The sequence below is a fragment of the Motacilla alba genome, chromosome 3 (assembly GCF_015832195.1).
Source record: "Motacilla alba alba isolate MOTALB_02 chromosome 3, Motacilla_alba_V1.0_pri, whole genome shotgun sequence".
Classification (NCBI taxonomy): Eukaryota; Metazoa; Chordata; class Aves; order Passeriformes; family Motacillidae; genus Motacilla; species Motacilla alba.
In genome coordinates, this window is record NC_052018.1 from 84,148,640 (window position 1) to 84,168,322 (window position 19,683).

At 41.1% G+C, this 19,683-nt stretch overlaps 2 protein-coding genes across 2 annotated transcripts in view; both read right to left on the reverse strand.

Annotated features, from left to right (window-relative positions):
- The window catches only part of KCNK17 (potassium two pore domain channel subfamily K member 17), a 27,646-nt gene continuing 7,963 nt past the window's right edge, over nt 1-19,683 (reverse strand). The window contains exons 2-5 of the mRNA XM_038133728.1: nt 15,185-15,299; nt 6,141-6,307; nt 4,820-4,988; nt 1-3,150 (exon numbers count right to left, since the gene is read on the reverse strand). Of these exons, the coding sequence (XP_037989656.1) occupies nt 2,855-3,150; nt 4,820-4,988; nt 6,141-6,307; nt 15,185-15,299 (747 nt within the window). The 3' untranslated portion in view covers nt 1-2,854. The remainder of the gene's footprint in view (nt 3,151-4,819; nt 4,989-6,140; nt 6,308-15,184; nt 15,300-19,683) is intronic.
- Nucleotides 15,190-19,683, reverse strand: part of LOC119699779 (potassium channel subfamily K member 16-like) — a 27,206-nt gene continuing 22,712 nt past the window's right edge. Inside the window, exon 6 of the mRNA XM_038133730.1 lies at nt 15,190-15,299. The gene's annotated coding sequence lies outside the window, so the exon portion shown is untranslated. The remainder of the gene's footprint in view (nt 15,300-19,683) is intronic.

Here is a 19,683-nt window from a genome sequence, read left to right on the forward strand (position 1 = left end):
TGTTTTCTTTATTTTACCCTTGAGAAGATAACCTTTCGTATTTTGGTATAGTAGACACATTGATGATGATGTTTCTGTGATGTTGCAAAACTCCACTTTCTTCTCATTCCCCTGGGAACAAATACATTCATTTCATTTAACCACAACACATCTTTATAGAGAACAGAAAGACCAGAGACACAGCACTTTGACGGGGATGCAGATATACAAATATCTATAGTTTGCATCAAAAGCTAGCTGAGAGGAATTGTCAGAAAAAGGATATTCATATGAGGCAACATGCTAATTCAGTGTCAGAGAACCCAGCCCGAGATGGTATTTGACTCATTTATTCCTAAAATTTTTGGTGAGCCAAGATCCAAGCAAGAACTTGTGGCTCTGGATGTACGTGTGGCTTGCCTGCAGTTCTGATGTGTCTCCCATAAAATATGGGATATCAGACTGTGGGTGGCAGGACTCTGCTGGTGGTGAGTGGCTGGGCAGCAGGGCTGCAGAAGGACGTGACTCAGAAGAGACAACTGGGGCAGATAATGAGGCATCTTGAGACCCAGCCACACACCTAAGTCTGTGGCTGAACTCTGATATACAGTGGAAGCACCAAGATCTGCAAAAGGCTTTTAACCTTTTTTTTCAAGACTATTCCATGAGTTCCTCTCAGAAATATACATTAGCTGCCCAAAGACATGTAACTCTGCTCTTCAGTGGGACCAGGGTGCCTAAACTTCAAAGGCACTTTTGAAGACCCCATCCACAGCCTAAAAATAGATGAGAACATTAATTAAATGAGATTAATATAATAGACATTCAAATGCAAAAAAGAAACTCTTCTCAAATCTTCTACAAGCCTTCTCATCAAAACAGCAGAGTTGGTAGAAATTCCCAGAGTCTGTAACATTTCAAGTAAAAGTTGAAACAGATTAACATAGTCATTCCTGTGCTTTGACAGCAGAAACTCTAGTACCTCCTGGGCATCCCGATTTCACAATACACCTATACTTACTAAGTTTTGCATGTGAAAAAGGGTGTAAAGGATATGCATTAAAGGGTATCACATTTTGTGAAGTGAATTTTAATTTACTATTGTTTCAGGAAATACACTTTCTTCTTCACGTAGGCCAATAAAGCCTATATTGTATATCCATCAGTGAAAATAAGCAAGATGAAACATGGAACAGAAAAGTTTATGCTAAAGGCTATTAAAAAAATTTCCCAATGTTCAAAAATTTGAAATGTGTTTATTTCGCATCAGTATGATCCAAGGGGTCCACTGTCTCCCTTCCTGATCTCTGCTGCCCCTTCAAACAGTATTTGAGAGAACATTTACTACTGTGAAATCAGAAGGAGGTCAACAGACTGAATTTCATTCAGCTGATCCCTTTTCTGCATTTTTTCCTATAATCAGTTCCACCAGGTATCAATACTCAGACTGGCTTCTTCTGGAAACACTTTTTTCACAATACATGTTTCAGAACTTGTGTTCCTGAAGTCTGTACACTTTTCACTCACTCCATTTCTGTGAATATAGCTATGGATATTTCTAATTCCTCAGTCCCATACTCCAACAGACTCTGTTTCCAGTCTTTTCTCTAACAACCCCATGGGACCTTGGTTCATTGCAAAAGCTGAAGGCACAACCAAGTGCTTCATTCTGGTTTGCTGCCATGGTGAAGTTTTCGAAGTTAATGCTTAGGATGCAAATAGCGCAACAGGAATAACAAAATGAGAAGAACAGATAACAGAATACAAACAGCAGCAGGAGTTAGACTCTGTTGTGCCTTTATAAATGGCATAATATTTAAAAAGATTTTTGAGAATTTAATGGAACTAAAAAGACCCAAACAAGTTCTGTTTCATAACTGACACAAAGGCCAAATAAGCATGTCATTTCACAGATCAAAGACAGTTGTGATTAGATGTAAGATGTTAGATAGAACAGGTTCACTAATCATTCATGACATGAGAAGTTCATCACAATAGCATCTCTTGATCATAGTTGAAGAAAATTCAGTCTGTTTCTAGACTGAAGTAGCCCTTGTTAATATCGGTGATAGGAAAATGTTGGAACCACTAACTTTTAAAATTGCCTCTAGTCCTCCTTTTCTGACTTCCAAGAGGTGATAAAATACAAATCTATCTAAATGAACTGTCACATTGAGTTGATGACATTTGGTCCACAAAATACTTCAAAGAATGAACCCACACAAGTTCTGAAGTAAGGAATAGCATATCCAGTCTCTTTCTGTCAGCAGACTTCTGATGTAGAAATTACTTTTTCAAAAACTGAATTATCTGTTTCTATCAGGTACCTCTATGAGCTCTTCCTCGTTGCCATACCCGTATGAACGATCAGAGAGCAAAACCTTGTTACCATCCTTCTCAAGCACAAGTACATAGGTGATGGTGCACATCTGCCATGACTGCCAGATAGCTTTGAACAGTGCTTTTCATTTCTTTTGGCAATATGCCATTTGTTTCCTATGTTAAATGGCATTTGCTTTTATGGCTGTGGCATTTGCAAAGTGCCATTTGCATAACTAGAGGCTGCAAGAATCATACAAAGAAATGGACAACAGCTAGTGTTGCTCAGGGATGTCAAAGATTACCTCATAGATTGAGGTGGGAGGGCAGGTAATATTTCCATAAATCTACTTTTGGCTAAGAGTCCTGTTGGTAGTACTTGGTGGTGCTGGAAATGAAACATTCTGTCATTGCTCAATTCAAAATAAAAGCATTTCAAGCTCAACAAGCAAACTTTCACCCCATTCACAGGTCAGAGCAGCTCCACGTACACATTTCTAAATGGTTCATCTCTGGTGCATTAAAATCTACAGGACACCAAGAACATTTTTCTTCCCTAGAGAGCTTCTGCAGGAGCTGTGTAAGAGTGAGATTCAACTGGTCCTTTCATTTTTGTGTCTTTGTCACTGCAGATCTCTGCATTTTGAAGTCCAGTCATACTACTTTTGTTACCATCCATTAAATCTTCAGCCATCTCTGTGTTCTTCTTGCTGCATTGACAGAAGTCACTGGAGCTCTCTAGAATGTTGATGCAAAATTTGATAACCAGTGCTAGCCAGGCCATCCCAAAGAGGATCCACAGAGAGATTACATTCTTGTACCAGCTTGGATAGGTGCGATCTGGGTTCATCCCTACAACAGAACCACCCATAACATTTCTACATTGGATCAAGAGTGCCTCAAAGGAGACATTACATGTAAAGCAAAGACAGTTGAAATATCACTGAATATTAGCGATTTCTACATAAAACACTTAGCATGTGAACTGATGTTGTAAGTATGTTTCATGATGTGTCAGCAACAGCCAAGTACTCCTTAGGAATTGCAAATATCACTCTCAAGAAAGAAAACTAAATCCCAAATTACATGCATGTCAAAGTGATATTATTCGCATTCGAGCACACAGTTTAGTTTCTCTGCTCATCACTCAGCACCACAATATTCTATTACCATGTAACAGAGGTCCCTGCAGGCAGAGAGGTAAGCAGGTTTTATGTACCACTAAATGTACCTTGTTAAAACAGGTATAAGCAAGAATCCCTGAGAGCAGGAGAAAAGAGGCCTGAGAAGTCCTAAAACCTCTGAGAACAACCAAACCTTGGAGGACAATTTGAAATCATCACCAGCCTTCACAGCCACAGAGGCACTCTCTGCAGGATCATGGACAGCTTGGTGCCCATCAGGACTGCCAGGTCCTTTTCTGCAGAGATCCTTCCCCACAGCTCTGTATCATACTAGTGGGGAAACAGTGTGAATGTCACCTGAACCTTATTTTTGAGGCATAAACCACACATACAGGATTGTAAGGCAAAATTGTTTAGCCTCTACACATCACAACTGACATATTCAATTATTCCCATATCAAACCTAGTGTCTCTATGGCAGTATTCCAGTTACAAAGGCACTACACAGGTGAAGGCACACCTGGGAGAGAAAGGAATACCAAATGCATTATCAGAAACAGAGAAGTAAAGCTGTTGTAGCACAGAGTTCAGCATCATCTGTAAAATCAGTATAGGAAAATGCTGAGCTGACCCAGCTTTTGTCAAGCCCCATCTGGCTACTCTTGCCCAAGCTAACTTTATTCCTAACTTATTTACATGAGCCTACACAAGCTCTAATCATAACTTTGATGCATTACAGACAAGCCACTAAGTTGTCTAAGCATCAAGCAAATGCTACGAAGAAAAGGAAATAGAAGATCCGTAATAGGATGTTTTAGTCTTTCTGTCTCTCAGGAATTCAAGAGTGCATGTGTTTCTATAATCAATTTGTTTTTAATGAGAAAGTCTTTATCAAAGAGGCGTGTCCTGTGTTTCAGCAAATGCAGTGGGTGTGGATCCAATCCCATTTCCTCTGGCAAAGGGTTTTGGCATCCAAAACTAAGTAGTGCCTGGTGCCTGACAGTCTATACCTAAGTGACTTAAGTTGCCTTTTAGAAAGTAGTTATCTAGGGTTTTGACAGAAGAAACAGTCCCTGTCTGTCAATGACAATGCAGAGTGGCACTGGAGTGTGATAAGTGTGCCCTCAGTAAGCACAGTCATTAAACCATAGCACTCCTGCCTGGTGATGTAGTCATTCAAGGGACAGGCCACTTCAATGCCACTTACTGACTGGGAAACAATGCCTTTGTTCTTCTGCAGGTGGCATTGCTATGGCAGAAATCACATCTTTTCCCACCTGCCAAATGCACACCACAACATACTGATCATCAGGTCTGCCAAACTGCCACATGGGAAGCTTCGTGTGTCATGGACTTGCTGTTCAGTAGGTGAAAGCAGTGAAATGTGAACTACTCACCAATCACATAGTCTCCAAATCCTATAGTGCTGAGGGTAATGAAGGAATAGTAGAAGCCTTCTTCATAGGACCAGCCTTCTTTGTCAGAGAATAACACGGGAGGTAGCAGGAGGAACAATAACAAGCCAGTTACCAGTGCACAGGTCTTCATCAGGAAGGAAGCTTTATTCTAGTAAAACAGGAAGGAAAAAAAAAAGATGATTGTCATAAGAAGTGAAGCAAGGAAAGTCCAGCTTGTTTTCCAATTGGAGATGATGATGATATGATGAGGGACTCCACAAAACATACAAACATTCATTGAATTCCACTATAACAAATGGTGTGTCTGTCCTACACGTGTGCTGGCTTCAGCTGGGATGGTTATTTCTTCACAGTAGTAGAGTAGGAGGTTGTGGTTTAAATTTGTGTTGAAAACAGTGTTGGTAATACAGAATGTTCTTACTGACACTGAGGAGTGCCTGCACAGTGTGAAGGCCTTCTCTGCTTCTCATTGCACCCCTCCAGTGAGTAGGCTGGGACTACACAGGAATTTGGGAGGGGACACAGCCAGGACAGCTGAGCCCAAGTGACCAAAGGGATATTCCATACCATACGGCATCATGCTCACCATATAGAGCTGGGGGAAGAAGGAAAGAGGGAATGTTTAGAGTGATGAAGTTTTTCTTCCCAAGTAAGTGTTATGCATGATGGAGTCCTGCTTTCCTGGGAATGGCTGAACACCTGCCTGCTGATGAAAAGCGGTGAACAAATTCCCTTTTTCATTTTGCTCGTGTGCACAACTTTTGCTTTACTTATTAAACTGTCGTTACCTCAACCCGTGAATTTTTTACCCTTCTAGATTCTCTTCCCCATGCCAGGGGGAAGGGGTGAGTAACTGCATGGTGCTTAGATGCCAGCTGAGGTTAAACATTGACACTAAGCCAACACAAATTGGGTATCACCTTCATAAGTCCCAAATTCATGCCAGTTTAATGCCTGTTCCACAAATGCTCCCATGTAACATACACATGCAATTCTAACTAAAACTGATGATAAACAGACTAGATAGTCTAGGACTGTGCATTGCTCACATGCTTTATCACTTCTGTTGCTGTAGGGGAAGTCATTCATCACAGAATTTCCCTCAATTAATAAACAACCTTATCTGACACCTCATAGGGCTGTCATAGACTAAATTTATTTGCTTCCAGTTATTCCTGAGTATTATTGCCTTTTTGGTCAAATAGTCAGCCAGGCTGTCCTTGTTAGTCATAGGATCTCAAATAGCAGACAATGTCCTCTGTCTTTTTTTCTTTGAGATATACCTGCCCATACTGCTTACCTGCCAGTGAAACACCTCCTCTAGGCGACGGGCACAATGCTGAACCCCAAGCAGCATCAGGTGCCCAATTTCGTTCAGGAGTACAAGGTTCAAGGGGATCCCAAAAAGTGCAAACACGATGCAGAAGATTCGACCAACTGCAGTGCTGGGGCTCAGGTTCCCATAGCCTAGACAAGGGAGGAATGAAGCATTAAATCTAAAATAGTCTCTGCTTACACCCCTTCCCCCTGGAGGGGTGAACCTCCATCATCTACAGAAGTTAGGTGAGAAGGTCACTGCTCCAAAAGGACCCTTTTTTTTATAAATAACTGTAAGTTACATCCATTGTTTGTCATATCCTATTGTGGGCTGGAAAATAACATATCTTTCGCTGCCAATTTTGCTTAGTTCCTTTTCCATTTACCAGTCAATTTCCTCTCCCCTACCCACTGCCCTGGCTGGGATCTGACGCAAATGCAAACCTTCCGTTTAGTTCAATTTTTTGTAAGCATTGTTGGCATGGGCTTTACTGGTACATGATCCTGCATCGCTGTCAGATGGTCTCTGAATCACAACAATGGTGTTTTAATTATAACAACCACCCTTTTCTACCTTTGTCCCACAGGACCAGTGAACTTAACACTGCCTCTTTGCTTATATTCTTTTGCACCACAAGTACCAAATACATCTCAAATTACCAAAATTATTGTCTAGAGTCAATATATCCAGAGAAATTACATTTAACCTGTGTAAAATACTTCAATTTCTGACCTAAAGAAAAAGAAAAGGAGTTTTAAATTTTTCCTCTTTCTTCTAGTCATAGGAAGTGATCTAATAAAAGGTCCTGCCTTGCAATCACAGCCTTGCTTGTATCCCCAGATTGTTCTGGCTTCAAAATCATTTGTCTTCATTCCACACATGTTCTTTTTAAAATGTCCCATGAATTTGCAGACTTTCACTTGTAATTTCCAGTGTTTTCTGCCACAAGAAAGTCAAATTTAACTAGGGTACATTTCACAGGATGCTTTCAAAGACAGAAGAACTAGCACAGCACAAGCATTTCAACAGTGCCTTAGCCAGTCAGAGACCTATGGCCTTGACTACATTCCAGAATTACCTCTGCTCATTAGAGATTGGTGTACGTCCACAGAGGAGATTATTTTTTTACCACAAGTAATGCTATCCCCTCCCAGGGCCACCCAGCCACTGGCACAGCAAGCACAGAGGCGCTCCCTCCACTGCTGCCTTGCTACTCTGCTTTTGGGTGCTGTAGCCTCAGGGCAAGTGAGCAGTGCCCAGCAGGGAGAGGCCCCAGGGCTGGGCTCTGTATCCCAGATAAGTGAGAGTGCAAACATCTGTGGTTAACTCGAGAGTCCCATTTCTTCACTAACCTCTGTCACATGCCAGATGCAATAAGCCACTGACCAACAATGTAGAAATGTGTGCAGCTATGAGCTGGGGATATCTACATGTGCCAAGTTTTTGCTAACAAAAAAATCTCTCACCATGGACAATTCTGCCGTTATTTGTGCATGTCTGCCAGCAAACTACACCCAGAAAATGGTCTGGGGGCAAACTATTCCTAAGTATGCACCCCCACAAATCCCAAATTTGATTACATGGAGGACATCCCCTTCAATAATTTTAGGCACACAATACACCTCCAATGGAGCCCCAGGAGCCTGTCCCTGGGTAGGGGGAAGCATCCCTGAGAAAGAATGGGATGCTGTTATGTAACTAGATGTTTTGAAATAGTCCAAAAAAAAGGGGACTAAATTAAGACTTCATGCCAGTGCTACTCCTTCTTTGCAATGCTAATGCACTTTTCCCCAGTGATTGCTAATTTCTGCCATTTATCACCATTTCTAGACTAACAAGTATGGTAAATGAGACATGTAGGCAAGAACATCTGGTAGATGACCCCTTCTAAGTGAATTATAGAAGGATGTATCTGGTGTGATGCATTTCATACTGGCTGTAACATTTCAGTGGATTAGTTCCAATTTTTCTCTTATGGGATTAGGGTGTTTTGTGGCCAGACCTGGCCCTGGAGAAAGTGCTGGGGGCATTTACTGTAGGGATGGAGGCTGAAGATGAGTCATACATTTACGGCCAGTTATTCCCAAGGTGGTTTCCCCCCAGCCCTTCCCCTTTCTTTTCCATCCATATCAAGTTTTAAAAGACTCTGTATTGTCTTGGACAGTTCTTTTAACCACAGGTTTTTAAGTTTCTCTGGAGAAAAACATAAAAGAAGAAAGGCCCATGTTCTCTGGTCACTGTGTGAAGCACAGCAGCATTCAGAATTGTGGGGATGCCACATAGTGCTGGATGGCAGAGCACCTAAACTTAACTTGTATGTTACAATTAATTTAGAATGGCAAATTGAATGATGTGGGAAGGTCTAATGTGCACAATAAACCCAGCCCTCCAAACACCAGACATGCTTTGCATTTGATTTCTCTGGCTCCCTTCTCCCTTAGATTCAGCAGCTTGAGACAATTTTCTGAAGACTTAGTGCACAGTTCCTGTACACATGCCAAAAAAACCATGTCCCATCAGCTTTTGTATAGGATACAAAGTAAAATAAATTTGCATAGGAGACTTTTAATAATGCAAAATGGCCAGAAATTTACTCCTGTCTGTTTACATCCACTTGCTCTTGCACTAGACAAAGAGATGCCAACCTAATTGTATATAAACCTCAACTGTTATAAAACTCAAGCAGGAATGGGAAAATAGGACTTACCCTCTTAAGCATTAGTTGGTGTCTTAAACCATTGTGAGCTAGATATTAGGAGATCTGAACTAGACTCAGAAATTAAAACTACACTGCCAGTTGTGTCACACCTCTCACAAGCCTGCTGCTGGGATGTCACTGGTACATGTCTGAGCAAAAAGACACTGAGAAATGATCACTAAAATCTGCAGAGACATCAAAGTGTGTTTCCACTGAAGCAGCTGGATTAAGGGCATGTATAGCTCCTCTTGTTTTGAAATAAGGTGTAATGTAAGTTAAGCTTCTTTGGAGGAAACAAGAGTGGTTTTATTTCTAAATGCTCATAACCATGTGCTTTAACTCATGTGCTTCGGTTACACATATTAAGTAATTCAGGATTTTTTCCCTGCTTTCCCATTACATTCCTGCCCATAAAGGATTCAGAAGCTCTGCAGACTCCTTAAGAAGATAAAGACTTTTTAGTAAAAGATCTTTTCATTCACAAGACAGTACTTGCAGTGCCCTCAGTTAACAGAGGCAGCTGCAACTTCCTGCTACCTACAATGAAAGATTTGTTTTCACTGTCCAGATATAAGAGTATTTTCATCAAAAAGTGCTTAGAACAAAAAGTGTCTATCATAGGCTGAAAAACATCTGAAAATTTACCAAAAAGTTTCATCTGCAGAAAAATCCAGTGTTAGCATAAAACCAAATCTCCCCAAAAAATGTGTCTGAGTGCTAAAACCACTGATAAAGCTACTGGTTAGAGAAACAACACTTCTTGTTTCATTAAATCGTTTCTCCTACCTGAAAGTATACAAGCCATCACTTACTACAAACATGGGTCTAATCCCAAATTTACAGATTGCTCTTGTTGACAATATTTTGCTTTGAATAACCAGGAATTAATCTAAGCCTGGGGGCCAGGTATCCACTGTGCAGTTCACTGAAGGGTGTCAATGCCAGAATTATTTTATTTTGCATTACACATTTAAATACTCATTAAATATTCTTTGCTTGGCAGTTGGGGTGATATTCAGTGAGACACATTCCTCTTTTTCCAGGCACTGGAGGAAATCAAATCCTTAAGCCATCCAGCTCCTCCCACCACTACCTCCTCCTCTAACACTTTTCAGAAAATCTAAAATTTCTTTCCCTTGTGGTCTTTACAAGTGATCTGGATGTTTTAATACAGCAGAAATGAAAGTTTCTCCATGAAAAATTCAAATGTTTCATTAAAAAAAAAATCACTTTAGATGGAAAAGACATCTTTGTGTAATTCAAAGTGGAAAAACCACAAACACACCTAATGATCACTCACACAGCCTTTTGGTAATGTTTGTCTGGTTCCTTAAAAGGTGAGCATGCCCCAGCTTAGCTGGAAGGTGACCCTGACAAAGCATTCATTAGCCTGCTCTGACCTTACAGCTGACTGCTTTAAGCAGACAGTTGCACTGGAGATCTCCTCAGGTACCAGGAAGCCTGAATGATGTTACAAGCATTAGGATTTTCAGAGGTCATGTGGTATCACCTACATTCACCTGAAGATCAGCAAGTCAGGGGTTCCTATCCTCCCTCCTGCTTTGAATGTCTCCATAACTATATAAAACATATTACCATGCTTGGCTTCTCAGCCTTCTTGTGAGATTTCACACTGTATCCACCAAGTCTGCACTAATTTCAAGAACACTTATCAGCTGGACACAGCTGAGGGCACCTGGCATGGGAAGTCAGTTATTCCCAATTCATCCATCCAGGGAGGGTGCTACAGGCATGGAGCCTGTACATGTAGGGCAGAAACAGGACACAATCCCCAAGCAGCCACACTGCTTGCATTGGCTTCTCAGTTCTATGGTTAGAACAAACCACAAATTTGAAGAATTTGATTTTAAAGTTAGTGGTGGCAGAATCTCAGGAACTGTGTCTTTTATGGGGAAGGTCACTGGGACCCTTGCAAGTTGAACCAGGGAAGTTATTAACAATTTTAGCCCTCTGAAGTTCCAGATGAAAGTAAAATTTGGCTGCACACTCCTTCAGTGAGTGAAAAAAAATGCTTCCGATGAGTACTGCAGTCTTTGACTCATGCTGTGCATGCACTGAAAGCTATATAGTGGGCTTAGGCTCAGCTGGGTGAGATAGCATACAGTTAGGAAAGCAGACCACATTTCCAGTGCTCAGGAGATAGCTCAGAGGATGCTGCTGTGAGTGGCTGTCCCCAAACCCACCAGTGACCTCCCATGGACCACTACCACTGTGCCACATCCGACTTGGCCAAGCCTATAGAGAAGCTCTGCCAGCTGTCACAGGGCAGGGAAAAGATCAATGCATCAACAGTGGCAGCTTTTCAGCACAGAACTTCCCTAGACAAGAGGATCCTGAGGTACACAGAGGATTCAAATATGAAAATGGTCCCAAGCTGTTACTTTGTATTTTAATCACTCTGAGACATGAAGTTGGTTTAACTGAATTCCCCAACAGATTGTCAGCCAGCAATGGGCAGGAATCTAACCATTCTTCAGGAGCTCCACCAGACTCTGGGCAGCACTGCAGAAGGTCAGAGTCTTCACAAAACTCTAGCTGCCCAAAGCTTTACCCTACCAGAATTTCACAGCCCTGAACTTGCTACTGTTTTATTCCCTGCACTGGAATCCTCTGGGACTACTAAATGTCTGTGTGGTTAATACCATCACTCTCTGAATAGCCTGATCCATGCCTCTGTTGCTATCTCCCAATCCTTTGGGGTACTGCTTTTAGGAGCTATGTACTGTGCTAACCAGAGAAGGAAAGAACAGGGAGAAGGTATTTCCCTTCTTTTCTTCACGGTGAGATGGTTTACCTGCCCCATTTTATATTTTAAAAAGGGCCCTAGCAATTCACACAACTGAATTCTGGTGGTTGTGCCATCAGAAAATGGCAATACAACACTAGGCAATGGCATCCATACACCCAATATTAAGTGGGACACTCAGGCTAGAGAGGACAATACTCCTCCTACTCTTTGGCTTGCACAGACTATTCAGCCTCACCACTGACTACAAAGAGACTTTCCCTAGCACCTTCTCTGAAATTACCCCACCCCGTGGTCGTTTGACTTTAGCAACTTTGATCTTGTGCCCAACTCTGAACTTGCTTTGACCTCTGCCCTGTTAGTCCAAACTAAGTAGAAGGAGAGTAAACACAGAAAGGAGAGACTTTGTGTCGGCAAGGGATAAAGAAGTCTGAGAGATAAAACCAGCAGCAAGTTAGCTTTTCTTTCTTTAATCATGCTTAGTACTACAGCTGTACAGGAACTCTGAGGATGACCCTTCAAGGCATTGGAGAAAGGGTTCTTATGGAAAAATCTGCAGAAAATGAGATAACATAAAATCTGGCATGATATGACATGTCAAGGACAGCAATGAGGAAAGCACAGAAGCGTAACAGTGGGGAGAAAGAATCAGCAGGTGGCCAGGGCTGACCATACCAAAGTTATAAATGCAGTTCCATTCAAATCATGAGATTGGCCAAAAACTACACAGGCTCTGGGGCACTTCTTTAAACAAGAGATTTTAGTTCCTATGTATCTGTTCTTTAAACATCTGCACTTGAGGCACTATGTCCAGCCTGCAGGTTAGAACTCGCTTTGTTTTTAAGCAAAGTTTTCATGCTGCTTTTAATCACTAGTAGTGAAAATAGATGAGGTTCTCATTTAAATGGAAGAAGGATACAGTGCATAAGATGCTGTAACAGGAGACTCAGGGATTTAAACCTTGTTAGTGGGCAAAGAAGTTAATGCCCCTCAGTTGGTGTTAATGGGGAAAGAAGTTAACATCCCCTCCTGCATCCCAGTGAGAAAGTGCTCTGGTAAGGACTTGAGAAATGGACCTAGCCTTCTGAGGGGGGGTTAAAACACCCAAAGTAAAATACAGAAGCTGGCAGAACAGAAAGAGCATCTCAAAGGAAAGTGATGAAGGTAAAAGCGATAGTGGTTTTGGCAGTGCTGTTTGAGAAGACTAAGGACAAGAGTCACAAAGATGTTATTTTGCGTAACACATAGATCACGTTAATTGCAAAGAAAAAACGTGGAAGAGACAAACAGGCCAAACAACTTGCAGCAGCTGAAACACATGGAATAGAGGCCATCCATATTCTTCAAAATCTTTATATAGTATCCCTAAATTCCTGAGAATGTTTCTTCTGCATTATCATCTTAACTCTACCCTTCCTGAACTCATTTGCCAGAATGCCTTGGTTTTAAGTCCTACAGGCTAATCCTGTGCAGATGGACCTGCTTCATTGGCTCCATAATCATAGGCTGAGATAAACCCTTCCTTGCCATGTAAGAACACTAAAACCTCTACAAATCCTCCAGAAGCCTTCTCAATTGTCACTTATCTCATTGACACATCTTACACGTGAAGTTTCCTATTGTGACTCACCCCTTTGAACTTCATGGAGCTCTTTAGAAAGGACCATGTCTCTTGACCTGACATAATCAATTATCCTTCCCAGTCACACTGTGGTATCCTCACTGAGGCTGAACCCCTCAACTACCTCAAGAATTTGCATAAAGAGAGATTATGATAACAGACTCAGGGGGAGGCTGTGTGAAACTATTCATGGTTTTCTCTTCTACAACATATTGTTATCAACAGTGTTATGACACTAATCTGTATGCAATGAACAATTTCACTTGAAAAAGGGGAATGAAGGGTCCAGTCGTCTGAAGTCTTCTGCATAGAAGTGCCTCGTATGGCATTTTCAAATCTACAACTGAAAATCATTAACAAATCTCATAGCAGCAGCTTTAAAATCATGAGATAAAGAGCTGTAAGATTTGGTCCTTTTCAATTTTCAATCGCCTCTGCTATCAACTCAGTTGTGTCATGCCCTGTCCTGTCCTCCTCCCCTATAGCCTTTAGGGCAAGGAGTTTACTTAAAAAAAGAGGGGGGGGTGGGGACAGGAGGTTGGGGGTGGAAGAGTAGCTTAGCAGCTATTCTTAGTATAGAAGAGCAGAAATGCTTAGTCTAGGTCTCTGCCAGCATCACAACATTCCTTTATATTTTAACATGATAAATTTGATTCTTCCTGAATATCATTAACTTAAATTGGCCACGGTGAAACAGTCACTCTGATGGCTTAGAAACTCATCAGGATTCACTATTGAGGCACACAAAGCAGCTCTGAGCAGATGCTGCTTTCTACCAAAGGCTGGAAGGAACTGACCAGCTCTCCTGGAAACCCACAGCCTGAGTAACCCTGTCTGATGAGCCTCCACTGCCATCATCTGGTGCAACCTTTGCCTGGCAGCGCAGCACACAAAGCGTGTTCCAAAGCAGAACAATGCATGTGCAAAAGAGCAGGGCAGAAAGAGGTACTGAGTCACAAGAAGATGACACACCACCACCCACTCGCCTCCACCCCCACAGAAAACCCACAAACCCTCCCATTCTTTGAGCTCATGCTTGGGGGTTTAGTGTTCTGGAGCCAATGTATCTTCAAAAACAATCAGAAATCAAAAGAAGGTTCCATTTGGGTGCAAAAATAAAAATCTTTTTTTAAAATATATACTTAAAATTGAAGAGAGCTGACAAATCAAGTAACCCATGAGGGATTTTTGATACTCAACAACCATCTCTCCACATACTCTCCCCTCCATGTTTTCTTTTTTTTTTTAATACTGGATCACAGCATAAGAAAAATACACGAGGGTAAGTTATTAATGGCTTTGGGGACAGGGGACATGAACTAACAATAATTAACAGTATCTGCCTTAACTAGCTCTGTACCTAGTACATTTTATTTTTTCCACTTTTCCTCCCTCCCTCTACTTATTTCCATCATTTCTTTGTAGCTTTGCATTACCCATTTGCTGAAACCTGAGTCAACTGAATTGTGATGTTTATCCAGTTATTTAACTTCCACTTGAACAAGCAGGTCCTCATCTAATACAGGCAGTAATAAGGAGGAATAATTCATAAATACAGTCTCCAAAGACACAATAGCCAGTATGAAAAATGTTCCAAAATCATTCCTGTCCTTGTGATTGGAAAAGCCCATTTCAATGCACAATTCACCTCAGACCTTTCAGAGTGTACAAGACTTGGCAAAGTCCAGGCAGTGCAGCACCCTGAAGTTCAGGCCCCAGAAGCCATGTAACTTAGCAGGAATATGTCCTGAGCTAATTATCCCTGTGTCTGATCAGTTAGAGATCATTACTGGCACTGACAAAGAACTCCTAGGGCTGGGTTCATGGGTGCTTCCCTACTGCAAGCTCCAGGGAACCACACAGTGCTGGAGCAGCATCTGAGTACTCATTCCCACTCTTTCCCCACCTGTGAGGCGGCCCCGTAAGCAGGGAACTCTTACCAATGGTTGTTATTGCAGATATGGAGAAGAAGAAAGACCCACTGTAGTCCCACCTGCCCAGGCTAGTGGTGTTTCCCTGGAGGGTTATGCCACTCTTGTAGGCTTGGATGATACCCTGCAAAGAGACAATAACATGAGACCCCACAAACCCTTTTAAGGCAAGTTCATGTGACTGGCATTTCCACTTCTGGCTGGTAAAATCCCAAACTACAACCACTTCTAATTCTGTTGTTTCCCTTTTAGCAGAGGATCTCTTGTGCCCTCAAGACCAAAGGGCTGCAAGGTCAGATTAGCCAAAAGCCAGCATATTGCTTCTAAGAAAAGGGGATCTACAGCAATATAATAAAGTTGCACATGCACATGGTAGATTATATAGCTAAATGTGGAAGAGATTGGAGGGTAAGATCTAACTAGAGAAGGCCTAGACAGACAATAATTAAGACTGCCTTATGACATATTCATTAGGAAAATTAAATGTTTCCAGATGGGATATTCCAATGGCAGAAATTCCAGAGCAGCAAATATACACGCATATGTAAATGATACAGATCCCTGGCAGGGAAGCTCCTGGACTGGAGAGGAATATATCTGGTGTGTTATAGGAGACTGAGACTCCTCAGGCTGGCCAATATGTCCCCACATTGGGACCACAAATGGCAATGAATACATCAGATTAGCATTATGCCCGATTCTGTTCAATCCTCCTGGGAAAGACTTAGAAGTCACTAGTTGAAGTGTGCGGAGTTATGCCAAACTAAGACAGCAGATGTCTTAACAGTGCCCACATCATACACCTTGCCATGCCAACAAAATTAATGACAGTTGTGTCCAAAACAACATTATTCACAGCATGGACACTAAACATTTCACACTTCACTTGACAGTTGATTATCTTTGAATCAAAGTGTAATGAAGAATACATAAAATTCATCATCTCTGAAAAAGACATGCAGATTCTAAATAATACTCTCCCCATCCTAACAAAAAAGACTACTGATAAAGCTTTCACCACTGATAATAAAAGGAATCACACTCTGATTTTGATCAGTTTTTGGTTTTGGAAAGGAGCTGTATTTTATACATCCACCAAACAAACTGGCACATCAAGCCTGCAAAGTGAGGAAGCTTTGTCCCATTTTACTGACATAATGTGCTCTACATAATTCATATTATTTATATAATATCATACAAGGCTGTGAATTAAAAACTGTTTCCAGGGTCCCAAGCAGCAGCTTAACCTAAAGGATCATTATCTCTTTTCTCTAGAGATACTAATTCTCACGCTAAGATGAAGGAGCAGCTCAGAAATCAATACATTTTTCTAAGCAATAAACACTGTTTGATAATGCATTCTCAGAAATATCTTGATTTACTCATAAGTGAAGGCAACTCAGACCTCTCAGAATTACACTATAATCTATTAAATTCTAAATTATGAGACAGAGCAGAGAGCCTGTGCTCTGAGAAGGATTTTGCTTCCTTCAGCGATTTGTTGCTGTAGCACTGAGTGGGGCAAGTGCCCTGCTTCCCTTCTCCATGCAACTTTTTGGAAAAAAAAAAAATCAAAAACAAAAGAGAGAAAAGGTTGCCTCAAAAAGCCTCCAGAAGGATTTGTTTTGAACAGTTGTGTGTAATTCCCCCACTCATCGTTCTTCCAGGTCTGGTGTCTGCATTGAGGTTTGTCAGGCTACATGGGGTGCAGGCTGACAACATTTGACCTTCAGTTTAAGAAGTGTAAGAAACTCTGCAGACAATGGCCTAGACAGAAATTAGTGTGCATGAACATAAAATAACTCCCAAAGTAAGTCAAATGGCAAGAGAGACACCGGAAAATGACACAGATGACCTTTTTTTTTTTTCCCCTCCAGAAACTAGTAGTTAAATTTGAAATAAAAAACGTGATATTTTCCTCAAAATTTCCTTCTGTAAACTGTGATCTCTGCTGTTCTTAGTTAGTCTTGAGCACATATATACCTGCTGGAACAGCAACAGTCAAGTTCTTGGATAAATTTATTATCAGCTGGATCAGGGATACTTGAAAAACTCAAACATGCAGCATGTTTGTTGTCCATTCTCCTGCCTGATGTCTTGCTGATACAAGCTCAGCAGTAGACAATATTACACTCAAGTTTTTAAAGCCAAAAAACACTTAAGAACCAGAGAGGATTGCAAGAACCTGTGGCACAACTGGCCTAAAGAAATTGAAAAACCTTAATGCAGAAAAGGGAAACAAAGAGCCTGCGAAAGACATCATGTGAGAAGCAAGCTGCAGTAACCAAGTAATTAAATGTTTAATTTCACGTTTTTGCAGCACTTCTGTTATGCTTGGTTTAGAAGCAAGAGGCTGAGCAGTTGTGAGCACCTATGCCAGCTCTGCAGTGACTTGTGACAACTCAGAATCCCAGGGTCACTATTAACCTTCCCCAAGCAGTGATGCTGCTGCCAGGAAGCACAGGCTGTGTCTTGAGGCTCTGAAGACAGGGCACAGCATTTGCCCTAAATGGACAGTGACCTGCACTGCTGTCAGTGGGAAGGAAGTACCACAGAACCATTACGCATTGGCAAAGAGTGAGCCCTGAGCTTGCAGCATGCCAGCTTTTTCTGTTTCTGGTACTGAGGCCCTTGGTGTGCTTGCTGAGGTCTCCAAGCCCTTTCAGCAAGTCTCTAAGCATTGATTTGTTAAATCTTGTTATCAAATAACCAGAGAACATCATTAACCATTATGCCCACCCACCTGTTGAAGCCAGCCCAATGGAGACCACTGAATATTCATGCAAACCAAAGCCACTTGAATAAAGCAACACTCCCAGAAAAAAAATGACAAGTTCATTACTGTTAGGAAGAAAGAGCTACTGATGCCACCCTTAAAAGGGAAGATTCACAGTGGTTGGAGATAAGGATACAGTCTTTGTTTTCCTGAAATAAAAAATGTTTTATTATACTATCTAGAATCAACCTTTGACATAGCAACAATGATGACAGAAAACTAAAGATTGACTCTTCTGAGAATTGTAGAACTAATGGAGCTTGCCTTCCTGCAGATGTGCCCAGGGGGGCAGATTCATGAAAGAGAAATCCATAGATGGCTATTAATGCACAGAAATTGCTTCTGGCACAGGAAGTCATTGGATTGCAAACTCCTGAAGGCTGACCGAGCATTCAGGGAGAGATCACTGAATATTCTCCTTAATTTACAATATTCCTTTAGATTTTTGCTCTTGCTCTTTAGACTTTAGGCTATTGCTCTTTTCCATAGAAAGATTAAAAACAGTTTATAAATTAGAGAGAACATAGGAAAAAACCCAGCTGATAAACACTCTAGCAGAAAAGCTGAATTCTTCCTGCTTTTTCCATTGAAGATGTGTTGATATGTCTCTGCTACGGATTTTCAAATAAATTTGAAGTATATTTTAGCCTGTGGGCTCAAGAGGTACTAAAAAGAAGTAAAAAGTGAATCACACATGTTGCATCATAAGTGCTTAGTTTCCTTAGCCAGCCTTTTTGAGAACCAGAAACCTTGCTTTACTTTACGATTACTTTGAGGTGAAATCCTAGGGATTTTCCTTTTTCTCTCAATTAGGCTGATAAGTACACTGATTAGAAGAAAGGATAGAGGACTAGATTTGTACAGTGTCTGCCTCAAAACCTAATGCATTAAAAGGCACTAGTAGAAGCAGTATCTTAAATCCAGTGTTCAAAAGCAGTTATTTGCCTAATCTAAGACCTCAGTCAATACCACAACTGCTCAAACCGAAAAATACTGAATTTGCAGAGCTTGGGCTTGATATTTTGGGAACTTTAAAGGTCATGTAGAATTCAAAAAGCAGAATGGAAACAGGTGGGTGGTTAAAATACTACAAAAAAGCCAGAATGCAGTAGTTCTTTGGTTTCTACTGACACACAACATAAAACCATTGTTTCACTTCTCTGCACTTATTTCCCCCTCTCTAAAGTGGTAATAATTTACAGTTTGTAGTGACTACTCCATCTTTAGCTGACAATACTTACATAATTTTAAACTGCAGATGAAAGTTTTGTGGGAATTATGGTAATTCCTACAGGATTTATAAATTGAGATTTTAAATTCTTAGACCTTCACTAAGGTCTAAGGGTCAATGAAACTTCATTTGCAGGCTGCTGCATTTTCTCATCAAGTAGGCTGTTCTGGTTTTTGACCACGCAAGTAGGCTTTGCTTGGTGCTACTTAATATTGCCATGGCTGGTGATTAGAACATCAGCATGATGTCCACTCAAAGAGGTTTATTTAAAATGTAGATGCCTATCCTGTTACCTTTGTTAGAAAAAAATGCCTCAGAATAGTGAAATTGAGCTTCCAGCTCCACCTTTCTCAAGTATAATCTCTGAAGTTTCAGTTAGGAATGGCATAAGCTAATGCTTGCAAATACAAGCTCTATGTTAGATTACATCCCAGTACAAAAGCCTGCTTTATGCATATTTCTGCAAGGAACTCCCCCCTTGAATTCAAGCTAAATTAATTC